The following is a 12,712-nucleotide window of genomic DNA, read 5'->3' on the forward strand; positions in this document are numbered from 1 at the left end:
CAAAAAAACCTGGAAAAAATAAAAACGCATGGAGGCTAAACAATAAGTGGGGTCAGCAAAGAGGAAATTTAAAAAATATATGGAGACAAAACAGTCAAAATTTATGTGATACAGTAAAAGCAGTTCTAAGGGGTAAGTTTATAGTGATACAGGCATACCCCAAGAGGGAACAATCTCAAATAAACAATCTAACCTTATAACTGAAGGAACTAGAAAAAGAACAAACAAAACCCAACATTAGTGATAGGAAGGATTTAATAAAGATCATAGCAGAAATAGAGACTAAAAAACAATAGAAAATATTAATGAAACTAAGAGCTGATTCTTGGAAAAGATAAGATTGATAATCTTTTAGCCAGACTTATCAAGAGAAAAGAGAGAACTCAAAATCAAAAAGTTACAACTGACACCACAAAAATACAAAGGATTATAAGAGAATTCAATGAAAAATTATATGCCAACAAATTGGACAACTTGGAAGAAATGGATACATTTCTATGCATATAATTTTCCAGGACTGAATCATGAAGAAATAGAAAATCTGAACACAGATTTCTAGTAAGGAAATTGAATCAGTAATAAAAGACTCCCAACAAACAAAAGTACATCACCAGATGGCTTCACAGGTGAATTCTACCAAACATTTAAAAACAGCTAATACCCATCCTTAAAACTATTCCAGAAAATAGAAGAGGGAGGACTGCTTCCAAGTATTTCCTACCAGGCCAGGATCACCTGATATTTCAAAAACCAGGCAAAGACATTACAAAAAACAAAAAGATTACAGAGCAATATCCCTGATGACTATAGATGCAGAAAATCCTCAGCAAAATGTTAGCAAACTGAATTCAAAAATACATTAAAGAGATCATTCAAAGACCAAGTTGGATTTATTCCAGGGATGCAGGGATGGTTCAGTATCTGCAAATCAATCAATATGATAACCACATTAACAGAAAGAAGGATAAACCATATCATTTCAATAGATGCAGTAAAAGAACTTGACAAAATTCAGCATCCATTCTTGATGGAAAATCTCAACAAAGTGGATATAGAGGAAACATACCTCAACATAATAAAAGGTATAACACATTACAAACCCACAGCTAGTATTGTACTCAATGGTGCAAAGCTTTTCCTCTAAAATTAGAAACAAGGCAAGGATACCCATCACCACTTTTATTCAATATAGTACTGGAAATCCAAGTCACTGAGCAATCAGACAAAGAGAATAGGCATCCAAATTGATAAGGTTAAGAAGTAAAATTGTCATTATTTGAAGATGACATGATACTATATATAGAAAACCTTAAAGACTCCACCAAAATATTAGAATAAATGAATTCAATAAAGTTGCACATATCAAATCAATACACCAAAATCCATTGTGTTTCTGTATAAAATAAACCAGTAGGGAAATTAAGAAAATCTCATTTACAGTTGCATCAAAAAACAAAACACGTAGCAATAAATCTAAACAAGGAGGTGAAAGACCTGTACTCTGAAAATTATAAGACACTGATGATAGAAATTGAAGATGGTACAAATAAATGGAAAGATCTTCCATGCTCATGGATAGGAAGAATTATGTTAAAATGGCCATACTACCAAAAACAATTTATAGATTCAGCGCAATCTCTATCGAAATGCCAATGGAATTTTTCATAGAATAAATAATACTAAAATTTGTATGGAACCACAAAACCCTGAATGTATTGCTAAAGCAATCTTGAGAAAGAACAAAGCTGGAGATACCTGGTTTCAAACTCTACTACAAAGCTACAGGAGTCAAGTCAGTATGGTACTGGCACAAAAAATATACATATAAAACAATGGACCAGAGTAGAGTCCAGAAATAAACCCATATCCATACGGTCAATGAATATATGACAAAGGAGGCAAGAATATCCATTGGGAAAAAGATGGTCTCTTCAACAAATGGTGTTGGGAAAACTGGACAGCTATCTGCAAGGGAATGAGTCTCACTGTCTTATCCCACCCAGGAAAGTAAATGTGAAATAAAAACATAAATACCAGTTTCATTTAATGTAAAACTCCTAGAAGAAAACAAGCAGTAAATTCGAGAACCTTGGCATTGGTAAATTTTTTTAGATGTGTCTTCCCAGGCAAGGGAAACAAAAGCAAAAATAAATGAGACTGCATCAGATTAAAAAGCAAAAATAAACAAGTGAAACTACATCGAACTACAAAGCTCTGCACAGTGAACTAACCATCAACAAAATGCCTCCTACAGTATGGCATAATATATTTGTGAATTATATGTCCAACAAGGGAGTGATATCCAAAACATTTAAAGAACTCCCATAGCACCAAAAAAACAAATAATCCGATTAAAAAATGGGCAGAGGACCTAATAGATATTCTTGTAAAGAAAACGTACAGATGCCAACAGACACATGAAAAGATGCTCAGCATCACTAGTCATCAGGGGATGCAAGTGAGAACCATGATGAGATACCAGCTCACGCCGGTCAGAATGGCTGCTGTCAAAAAGACAAGCGTTGGCGAGGATGTGGAAGACAGGAAAGCTTTGGGCACCGTTAGTGGGAATGTAAATTGGTGCAGCTGTTACGGAAAATAGAACGGAGGTTCCTCAAAAAGCTAAAAATGAAACAGAAGTAGACCCATGAGCACAGAGAATAGACTGGTGGTTCCCTAGAGGAGGGGGTTTGTGGGGCCAGTGAACTAGGTCAAGGGGATAAAGAGGCACAAAACTCCAATTACAAAATAACCATAGGGATAAAGTACAGCATTGGAAATTTTGCCAATATACTGTAAGAACTTTACATGATAATACAAATTATATCAGTAATACATATAGTTGTCGAATCACTATGCTCTGCACCTGAAACCAATATAATATTGTATATCACCTATGCTTCAATTAAAAAATAAGACAGGAATCTAGTAAAAACAATAATACATGTTAAATGATTAAGAAATACACAAATGCTATAATAAACAAAGCTCCTCACCTTGGAAAAGCCCTGCAGTGCTTGTGGACATGGGTGTTAGAAGGGCTGCAGCTGGCGAGTTACTGGGGGGTGGGAGGGTGCACAGGAGCGTGGAAGGAAGGTTGTCTCAACTCAGACTGAAAGTTCTAACATCCGGCATGGACAGGTGGGTCCCATAACACACAGTGCCCGCAGGTAGCCGTAGACGTTAGGTCAGAGGTGTGTGAGTGTGTTTGTGTATTCCTGTGACCCAATTCATCTAGATGTTTTTTGCATTCACCTCATGTCTCTTGCACATGAAATCATGCATGAGCAAGTACAAAATTAACATTAAAATGTCCATATTGTACTGACATTTCAAGTCCTATGTGCTTAGTTATATGTAACCAGTAAAGATGACGAGACTTTTCAGTCCTGCCCTGTAAGTCACTCCAGCTTTGACCATCAGACCATTTGCGACGAGCCAGCTGTGAGCGCACAGACTCTGTTTAGAATTAGTAGGCACCACACTTTGGCCTAATTAAAATGTAGTTAATAATGAAATTATCATTGAACTAGCTTTGGCTGCTTCAAAACCAGGCCTGTGAGTGATATTTTTACCATTTCATACAGCAGTTTTGTTCCTTTTTAACATGTGAAGTAGCTAGTTATGTTTGATTACATACTTGCCTTTAAATGGGTTTTCTGTTTTTCATAGCTCCTCGCATCCCAGTGGATAAAAGAATTTTTACCACAACACACACCCCAGGGTGTGTTTTTCTTGAAGTAGATGAAAGGTAAGTACCTTTTTAGGCCTGAAAGAAATTTGTTTCTGAAAATAAATAAAAATATAAGGAGCTTACATTATATTTATATATTTCTACATTGCATTACTGATATCTGTCCTTTGGCCCATTTCATTTTTATTAGTTTGAAATTTATCTTTAAACAAATGCTTTATATAAATATCTTGCATGTTATACTTCTAAATTTACATGTTTTCATACTTGATTTTAATCTCCTTTGGGTAAATCAGGAGTTACTCCATTTTACGCAAGACAGGAGCTCGGGCCACATAGTATATTGGCACTGAGACCAAGACTCCGGGCTCCTGGCACTGTTATTTTCACTGGGCAGGTGCTTCCCAAACCAGTTTATGATGAAATTTTTATTACTCTGAAGTGGGGGAGGGGGAGAAAGACTAATAAGGGAAGGGTTTTGGGGGGGATAAAGCCAAGTTTAATTTAAAGCCTTGTTACTTATTTTGACCTTGTGTTCTTCCTCCCTTTTTTTTTTTGGTGTTAAAATTGTCTTATTTATGGAATAATGATAATAGACAGTAGTCTTTGCTTATTGTGGTTTTTAATATCTTTAGTTGGAAAAATAAAACCTCGTTATACATGATTGGCACCCTTCATTTCCCCCAAGTTTATTTTAAAATTTTACTTGTGAAATCTGATAATCTGGGAACCAGTGCATTCTGCCACACCTAAGTGTAAAATGGAAATGTCAAAAATCCTGGCATAGTTATGATGATAGGTATTAATTTTGATTTAAAAAAATCTTTACATCTGAAAATGGGTTTATTTAATAATAGTTGCCCTGAAACTAAGCAGTAATTGGTGAGATACTTTAGATATTATAATCTGTAGAAAGAAAGTCTAGCTTAAGATATTCTGAAAATAGCTCAACTCTGTTGGACCAGAAAATATTTGTGAATTTGTACACATAGAAAATGTCCATGGTGCCTGTTCTTCCCATGTCCTCTGAGGCTTTGTGGTTCCCACTGTCCGGTGAACCTTCTCCCTGCACACGTCTCTGTGTGCTGGTGTCTGCTTATTTGATACTACCATTTGGGGGACTTTCGCTTTTTTAATAAATTTAACCATGTTGTATAAATTTGTAGCCTGCTTTATTCATTTGACACCATAAATATTTTTCTGCTATGATTTGATCTTTGTAGAGTTTTTAAATGGTAACAAAATGAAGGTCATCAGAGACCTCTGAGGAACTTGTTAAAAATACAGATTCCTGGTCTTACCCCAGAAATTCTGATTTAGCTAGCACGCGGTGAGCCTGTGAATCTGTTATTTAGCAAGTTCTGCAGATGATGTTAATACAGCCTGTGTGATGACCCCCATTTCTTAGATGAGGTAACTGTTTCCCCACAGTATGGGCATTAGTGGTGTTGGCTGCTTTCATAAATGCTGTAATGGCCATCTTTTGCATACCTACATTTTCATATTTAGAATTAAGTTAAAGTATATATAGTGTAAAAATTATATGATGCATGTAGCATGCCACCTGTGCTGTGTGTCTGTCACAGAGCAGTGCCTTTGCTGGGTTACCTACCTCAGGATCTGATTGGAACATCTATCTTAATGTATCTGCACCCAGAGGATCGTTGTCTGATGGTCACCATACACCAAAAAGGTAAGGACCTACTTCTTTATAGAAGGAGCTTTTTTAATCATTGATCTATTTTAAGATTTCATGTAATTTCTTATCTGAGCTTCCTGTATGCGCTAATCATTACAGCTTAATCTTTAACCTGGCAAGCAGTATATTGAAACTGCTAAATAAAACAAGGTGGGTTTTTTCCTTCTAAATTTTTGACATTCTAAAAAATTTACAAATAAATGCCTAGGAAAAAACATTTGTAATATATATACCTATGTTAAATACATTCTAATCTTGTCTTATTTTATATAGTTTTGAAGTATGCAGGCCATCCTCCCTTTGAACATTTACCCATTAGATTTTGTACTCAAAATGGAGATTACATCATACTGGATTCCAGTTGGTCCAGTTTTGTGAACCCATGGAGCCGAAAGGTTTCCTTCATCATCGGTCGGCATAAAGTTCGAACGTAAGTCAGTCAGTTTTCATGTTTTTCTAAAGGATCTTTTTTTACCCAGTAATATTCCTTTGCCCATTGACTTTCCTTTAAATCAGCTGATTCATGAACTGAGTAAAGATTTTTTTTTCAGTGCTTTTGGAAGACAGTTTAATAGTATGTAATAAAAAGCCTTGCAAGATTTCTACCTCTTTGATACAATGATTCATTCCCTTAAGGGAATATTCTAAGGAAATATGTCCAAATACAGAAAAGCTTTATAAAGAAAAAAACACATTTTGCAACATTATTTAATCATAATGGCAGACTTAAGAATATCTTTAAATGGCCACAATTAAGTAAACCCTGGAATATTTGCTTCACATGTTATTGGCCAATACAACTTTTTATAAAGATTATGTAAATGATATAAATTGTTGTATTAGATGTAAAAAGCAACATATAAAATTTTGTTTATACCATATGATTATATTTAAAACACACAAACACTGTGAAATAGGATAAAGAAGAATAAAAAAAATTTGGTTATGGTTGGGTAGTAGGGGAATGAGATTTTCTATTTTGTCTTTTCTGAATTTTAAAGTTCTCTTTAGTGAGCATGTAAAAGTTTTTATACGAGCCTTCTACTGTCAAATTCCACTTATTTGTGTCTATTTCATCTAATATTTATTTTTAAAAATTAGATTCTTTAATATTTATTTTCCTGCCAGGAGGGCCAACTCAAGCCTGTTTGATTCCTGTTTCCTGTCCTTATGACAGACTCTTGTGAAATGGACTGAGAACAACCTGGCCCACCACTCTCGTAGCCTAAAATGCTCCTGGTCTCTTGACTTTTTAGTCCATTTAAAATTGATTTGTAGGGTTCCCAGCTAGCCATAGGTTTCCTTTTGAAGTCTCTTTTTTTTTTTAACCATAGAAATCATACTTAACTTTTCAGTATCATGCTGAGATTGAGAAATTACTTCTTCTGTGTTTTGTTACACAGCTTGTGCACATAAGCATCAAACAGAACAGTAGCCCTCCAGCAGGACTTGTTTCATCACACCCCGTTGTTTTGTTAGAGTGAAGCATAGGCATGCTGCAGGAAGGTCTTGGAGTCGCTTTGCCCTCATTGTGTGCCAAGGTTTGGCCTCTCAGCAGAGCCAGTTTGGAACCTAATGGAAGAAGGGAGCCACTTGCCACACTTGCTCATGGACTGATTTGTGCTGGAAAACTAACTTAATAATTCAGTTAAGAAACATGACTGCCAAGTAAATGCTATTTATGTTGGTCAGAAAGGGTATTTCCCAGTAGGGAAACCTGTTGGGAAATGGAATGAATCAGATGGTGCTTAGGGGGCTTAAAGATGGTGGCGCTAGAGGTGAGACAGAAACCTCCAAAAACCACATAGAATATGAAAATATAGCAAGTACAACTAATCCTGAAAGAGCAACAGGAAAGAAGCCTGCAACAGACTGCCTGCATATGGGGAAAAGAGAAGACCTCATGAAAAAGGGTTATGTACAAAAGCCTTAATCTGGTGGGACCAAAGCCCCTCCCCCACCCCAGCTCACCAGTGGGAGGAAGAGAAATGGAGCAGGGAGGGGGTGGAGGCCTGGGACTGCTGAACACCCAGCCCTGGAGATCTGCTCTGGGAGCACGAACCTACATTACATGGTGCTCTGGAGATTAGTGGGGTTGGCAAGCTAAGACAGGTGGAATACTCGGAGAGACTGAGATTCCAGCTACTTGTGGAGAACATGTACCCACAACCAGCTGCTCTATGACAAAAGAAAGGTGGGTACTCTGAGAGACTTCCCAACACTGAGAGGGCTGGTAAATAGGCAAGGATTGCACAGAGCTCACTGCTCAGGAGAAAGGACAGGTGTACAAAATTGTCCTGGTGCACTCTGTAGGTTGGGAACTTTCAGGAGCTTCAGGCACTCCATTCCCCTGGCTGGCAATGCAGCTGTGAGACCCCCACTGCAGTATGCAGCCTGCTGCTCCTTCCTCCCAGCTGGCAGCAGCCTGCAAATCTGCTGCCCCCACCATTGCCCCAGTCCAGCCAGAGGAAAGCCCTGCCTACAGCAGCCACAGGTGCTTATCCAAGAGGCTGCTTCCTGTGTGCTTCACTTACTGGCCCTGACACGGGAACCAGGCACTACAACCAGTAAGCAGGAAGGAGCTCTCTCCTGGCAGGTACCAGCACCGCTGGCCTGTGACCCCCACCATCACTCCAGGGGATGAGCAGCTCCAGAGAGTAGAGCTTCTGGGCACTAGAGGGCACCACCTGCACCAAATTAGTACTATAAATATGAAATGTCAGAGGAACCTGGTACAAACCAAAATAACACAAACACCAGAAAGAGGGCCAAGTGAAACTGAACTCACCAGTCTTCCTGAAAAAGATTTCAAAATAAAAATCATAAACATGCTCATGGAGCTACAGAAAAGTATTCAAGACCCCAGGAAGGAATTCAAGAAAGACAAAGAAACTTTGAAAAATACAGTATCCAAAATATATAATGGAGGGATTTAAAAGCAGATTAAATGAAGTAGCAGAGACGTTAAATGAAGTAGAAATTAGAGAACAGGAATACAAAGAAGCTGAGGCACAGAGAGAAAAAAAAAGATCTGTAGTAATGAAAAAATATTGAGAACTGTGTGACCAATCCAAATGGAACAATATTCACATTACAAGGATATCAGAAGAAGAAGAGAGAAAAAGGGATACAAAGTGTCACTGAAGAGGTAATTGCTGAAAACTTCCCCAATCTGGGGAAGGAGATAGTCTCTCAAGCCACAGAGGTGCACAGATCGCCCAACACAAGGGACCCAAGGAAGACAACACCAAGACATATAATAATTAAAATGGCAAAGATCAAGGATAAGGACAGAGTACTAAAAGCAACCAGAGAAAGAAAAATCACTTACAAAGGAAAACCCATCAAGCTACCATCAGACTTTTCAACAGAAACCTTATTGGCCAGAAGGGAGTGGCATGATACATTTAATGCAATGAAACAGAAGGGCCTTGAACCAAGAATACGTGACAAGATTATCATTTAAATTTGAAGGAGGGTTTAAACAATTTCCAGATAAGCAACAGTTGAGAGAATTTACCTTCCACAAACCATCTCTACAGTGTATTTTGGAGGGACTGGTACAGATGGAAGCGCTCCTAAGGCTGTCACCAGAGAAAATAACACCACAGTAAAGGAAGTAGACTGATTAATTAATAGCAGATGCAAAATTAAACCAACTACCCCCCAAGTCTGTCAAGGGATACATAAGGAGTTCAGAATATACCTAAAATATAAAGAAAGGAGGAAAGGAAAAAAATAGAACCTTTAGATTGTTTGTAATAGCATACTAAGCAAGTTAAGTCAGACAGATAGTAGCTACCCTTGAACCTTTGGTAACCATGAACCTAAAGCTTGCAGTGGCATTAAGTATATATCTATTGATAATCACCCTAAATGTAAGTGGACTAAATGCACCAATCAAAAGACCATAGAGTCACTGAATGGATAAAAAAACAAGACCCGTCTATATACTGCTTATAAGAGACTCACTTCAAACCCAAAGACATACACAGACTAGAGTGAAGGGATGGAAAAAGACATTTCATGTAAGTAATAGGGAGAAAAACCAGGAGTTGCAGTACTAATATCAGACAAAATAGACTTCAAAAGAAGGACATTACCTAATGATAAAAAGGATCAGGCCAACAAGAGGGTATATCTGTGCAGCCAACACAGGAGCACCTACATATGTGAAACAAATACTAACAGAATTAGAGGGGGAAATAGAAAGCAATGCATTCATTTTAGGAGACTTCAACATAGCACTCACTCCAAAGGACATATCAACCAGGCAGAAAATAAGGAAGGAGAACAGAGGCACTGAACAACACACTAGAACAGATGGACCTAACAGACATCTACAGAACTCTACACCCAAAAGCAGCAGGATACACATTCTTCTCAAGTGCACACGGAACATTTTCAAGAATAGATCATATACTAGGCTACAAAAAGAGCCTCAGTAAATTCAGAAGGATTGAAATTGTACCAACCAGCTTCTCAGACTATAAAGGTGTGAAACTAGAAATAAATTATGCAAAGAAGAGAAAAAAGCCCACAAACACATGGAGGCTTCACAACATACTCCTAAATAATCCATGGATCAATGACCAAATTAAAACAGAGATCAAGCAATACATGGAGACAAATGAAAACAGTAACTCAACACTGCAAAATCTGTGGGATGCATCGAACGCTGTGCTACGAGGGAAGTATATTGCATACAGGCTTACCTCAGGAAAGAACAATCCCCTATGAACAGCCTAAACCAACAATTAACAAAACTAGAAAAAGAAGAACAAATGAGGCCCAAAGTCAGTAGAAGGAGGGACATAATAAAGATCAGAGCAGAAATAAAATTGAGAAGAGTAAAACAATAGAATCAATGAAAGCAGGAGCTCGTTCTTTGAAACAATTAACAAAATAGGTAAACCCCTAGCCAGACTTACCAAGAAAAAAAAGAGTCTACACAAATAAACAGAAGCAGAAATGAGAAAGGAAAAATCACCTTGGACACCACAGAAATAAAAAGAATTACTAGAGAATGCTATGAAATTATATGCTAACAAATTGGATAACCTAGAAGAAACGGACAACTTCCTAGAAAAATTAAAACTTCCAAGGCTGACCCAGGAAGAAACAGTAAATCTGAACAGACTAATTACCAGCAATGAAATTGAATTGGTAATCAAAAAAGTACCTAAGAACAAAATTCCTGAACCAGATGGCTTCATCACTAAATTTTACCAAACTTTTAGTGAAGACCTAATACCCATCCTCAACATTTTCCAAAAAGTAGAAGAGGAGGGAATTCTTCCAAACTCATTCTGTGAGGTCAGCATCACTCTAATACCAAAACCAGGCAAAGACACCACAAAAAAATTACAGACCAGTATCCCTGATGAACATAGATGCAAAAATACTCAACAGATGACCAGAACAAGTGTGGCTACACCTCTGCCAGGCAGCCCAGGCGCCCCCCTGCCAGTGTGGAAGACGCATCCTGCATGCCCTGCATGGTCTTCTCTGCTCTTGGATTAAGTATAAATGAAATTAACTGCCACCTAAATACTACTCAGTGTTGCCAGTATTTTTAAATTACACCAATATTTGCATTTCAAGATTCAGAATTATGTTAGGGAAAGAAGTGATTTAGTAAGTACTAATCTTGCTCATAAAATAATCATAATCATCCATTATACTTATAAAATCTTTTAAAATTCTTCCTTTATTTTGTTTATTCCTTCCATAAGCCCTTATGTGTCACCAAGTGCATCAGGCACTGGGCTGGACCCTGAGCATGAGACAGTAAACAGAACAGACCTTCCCTTTACCGTGGACCTACTGTGTGTTGGGAGAGGCGGGAAATGGAAATGGCTCTGCCCCCTACGGGAGACTTGGGAGAGAGTGGCAGTGAGGTGGGGGGGCAGTGGCAGTGTTTTGCAGGAGGCCCTGAACACGTACGTCTCTGGGTCCTTCCCAGCAGCTCTGTGGGCAGCCAGGTTAGGTGCTGTCACTGCCACCTTCACAAATGAGTGCTGTATCAATGGGAACAGAGTAACTTTCCTCGGGGTCACTTACAGAGGAAGCTGCAAAGTGGAGACCAGAAGCAGATTTCCTTCTTACTCCCAGTCTCCTTTCGTGACACAGAGAGCAGCCTAACACTTAGTGGTGTGTTTGCCACTTTTTGTTTACAGGCTGTGTCTCTGTGCCCTACACATTAATCACTTTGAGTTATGTAACTGCTGATGAAAAATACTTGAAAGTTTCACAAATAGGAATATCTAAATCTCACAATACAAAGCAGCCTGTTCTAGTTCCATTTTCAGAATTCCGCTTGAAACACAAAACCCAAACACCTCTGGAGATATTCGGGCTCATAGTGCACAGATCATACTGATCCTTCACTGGTGTATTCATTCTTTGATGTGCCAGGCCATTGGAATACTGGAGAAGTGAGCAGAACGGACACGGGCCTGACCCCACAGAGCTCGCATGGTAGTGGGGGGCAGCAGGACAGACCACAGGCAAAGCGATTAAATAAAAACGCAGTGTGTCAGGCCGTGTGGCTCAAGTGCAGTCACCATATCTGCACAAGAACGAGCCAAACCGGGTGCAGTGCTGAGGTGGGTGTCACAACGGGTGCACCCCACAGGAGGGAGTGGTGTCCAGGGGTGAGCGTCCTCACTACTTCATGTCACTGCCAATACCCTGCGGTTTTGCTAATAATTTCTGTCTTTGGGAAAGTGTTTCAGTTTTTAGGGACTGGGGCTGTGTGTGAAGTTGGGAGAAATGGCGGGATGGCATGATGGGAAAGGAAGCCCTGGCCTTGGAGTCAGCGCAGGGAGTCACACCCTGACTGCTGCTGCTCGGTTTTGGGAACTTGGCGAGTTCCTTAACCTCTCTGACGTCAGGATAATCCCTACCTCACAGGGCCGGGAGGCCTCAGGAGATGACATACCTGACTGCTTTGCCTCATCAAACGCACCTGCCTTACTGAGGTGCCCAGGGGCAGACAGCGAGCTGGCAAATGGGCACTCGGGAGCCTGGACTCTGGCCCCTTTGTGGGCACCTGCTAGACCTTACCAGCTCCGTGGCCTTGAGCAAATTTTCAACTCAGGCAAAGGAGAGAGCACTTAATAGAGCACTTGGAACAGTGCCTGGCACCTGGTAGAAGTTTAGAAAATGCTTTACTGTGTTATAAAACCAGTACGGTTCCTGTCAAATAGAAAGTCCTAAGTAAATGTCAGCTCCTTCCCTCTGTGATCCTTTCTACTGATACATCTGCCTCTCACTGTATTTAGGTAGCAATTTCAAAATGCCCTAGAATTTGAGTA

At 39.1% G+C, this 12,712-nt stretch overlaps 1 protein-coding gene across 11 annotated transcripts in view; it reads left to right on the plus strand.

The window, feature by feature from the left end:
• The window catches only part of PER3 (period circadian regulator 3), a 75,608-nt gene that overhangs the window by 15,047 nt on the left and 47,849 nt on the right, over positions 1–12,712 (plus strand). For all 11 annotated transcript variants that reach the window (XR_005056354.2, XR_005056355.2, XM_036999662.2 and 8 more), the window contains 3 exons: positions 3,673–3,751; positions 5,281–5,387; positions 5,667–5,823. Coding sequence is in view for 9 of the 11 variants with exons in the window: in XM_036999662.2 (XP_036855557.2) it covers positions 3,673–3,751; positions 5,281–5,387; positions 5,667–5,823 (343 nt within the window). In the remaining 2 variants the exon portion in view is untranslated. The remainder of the gene's footprint in view (positions 1–3,672; positions 3,752–5,280; positions 5,388–5,666; positions 5,824–12,712) is intronic.

Source organism: Manis javanica, chromosome 4 (assembly GCF_040802235.1).
Source record: "Manis javanica isolate MJ-LG chromosome 4, MJ_LKY, whole genome shotgun sequence".
Classification (NCBI taxonomy): domain Eukaryota; kingdom Metazoa; phylum Chordata; class Mammalia; order Pholidota; family Manidae; genus Manis; species Manis javanica.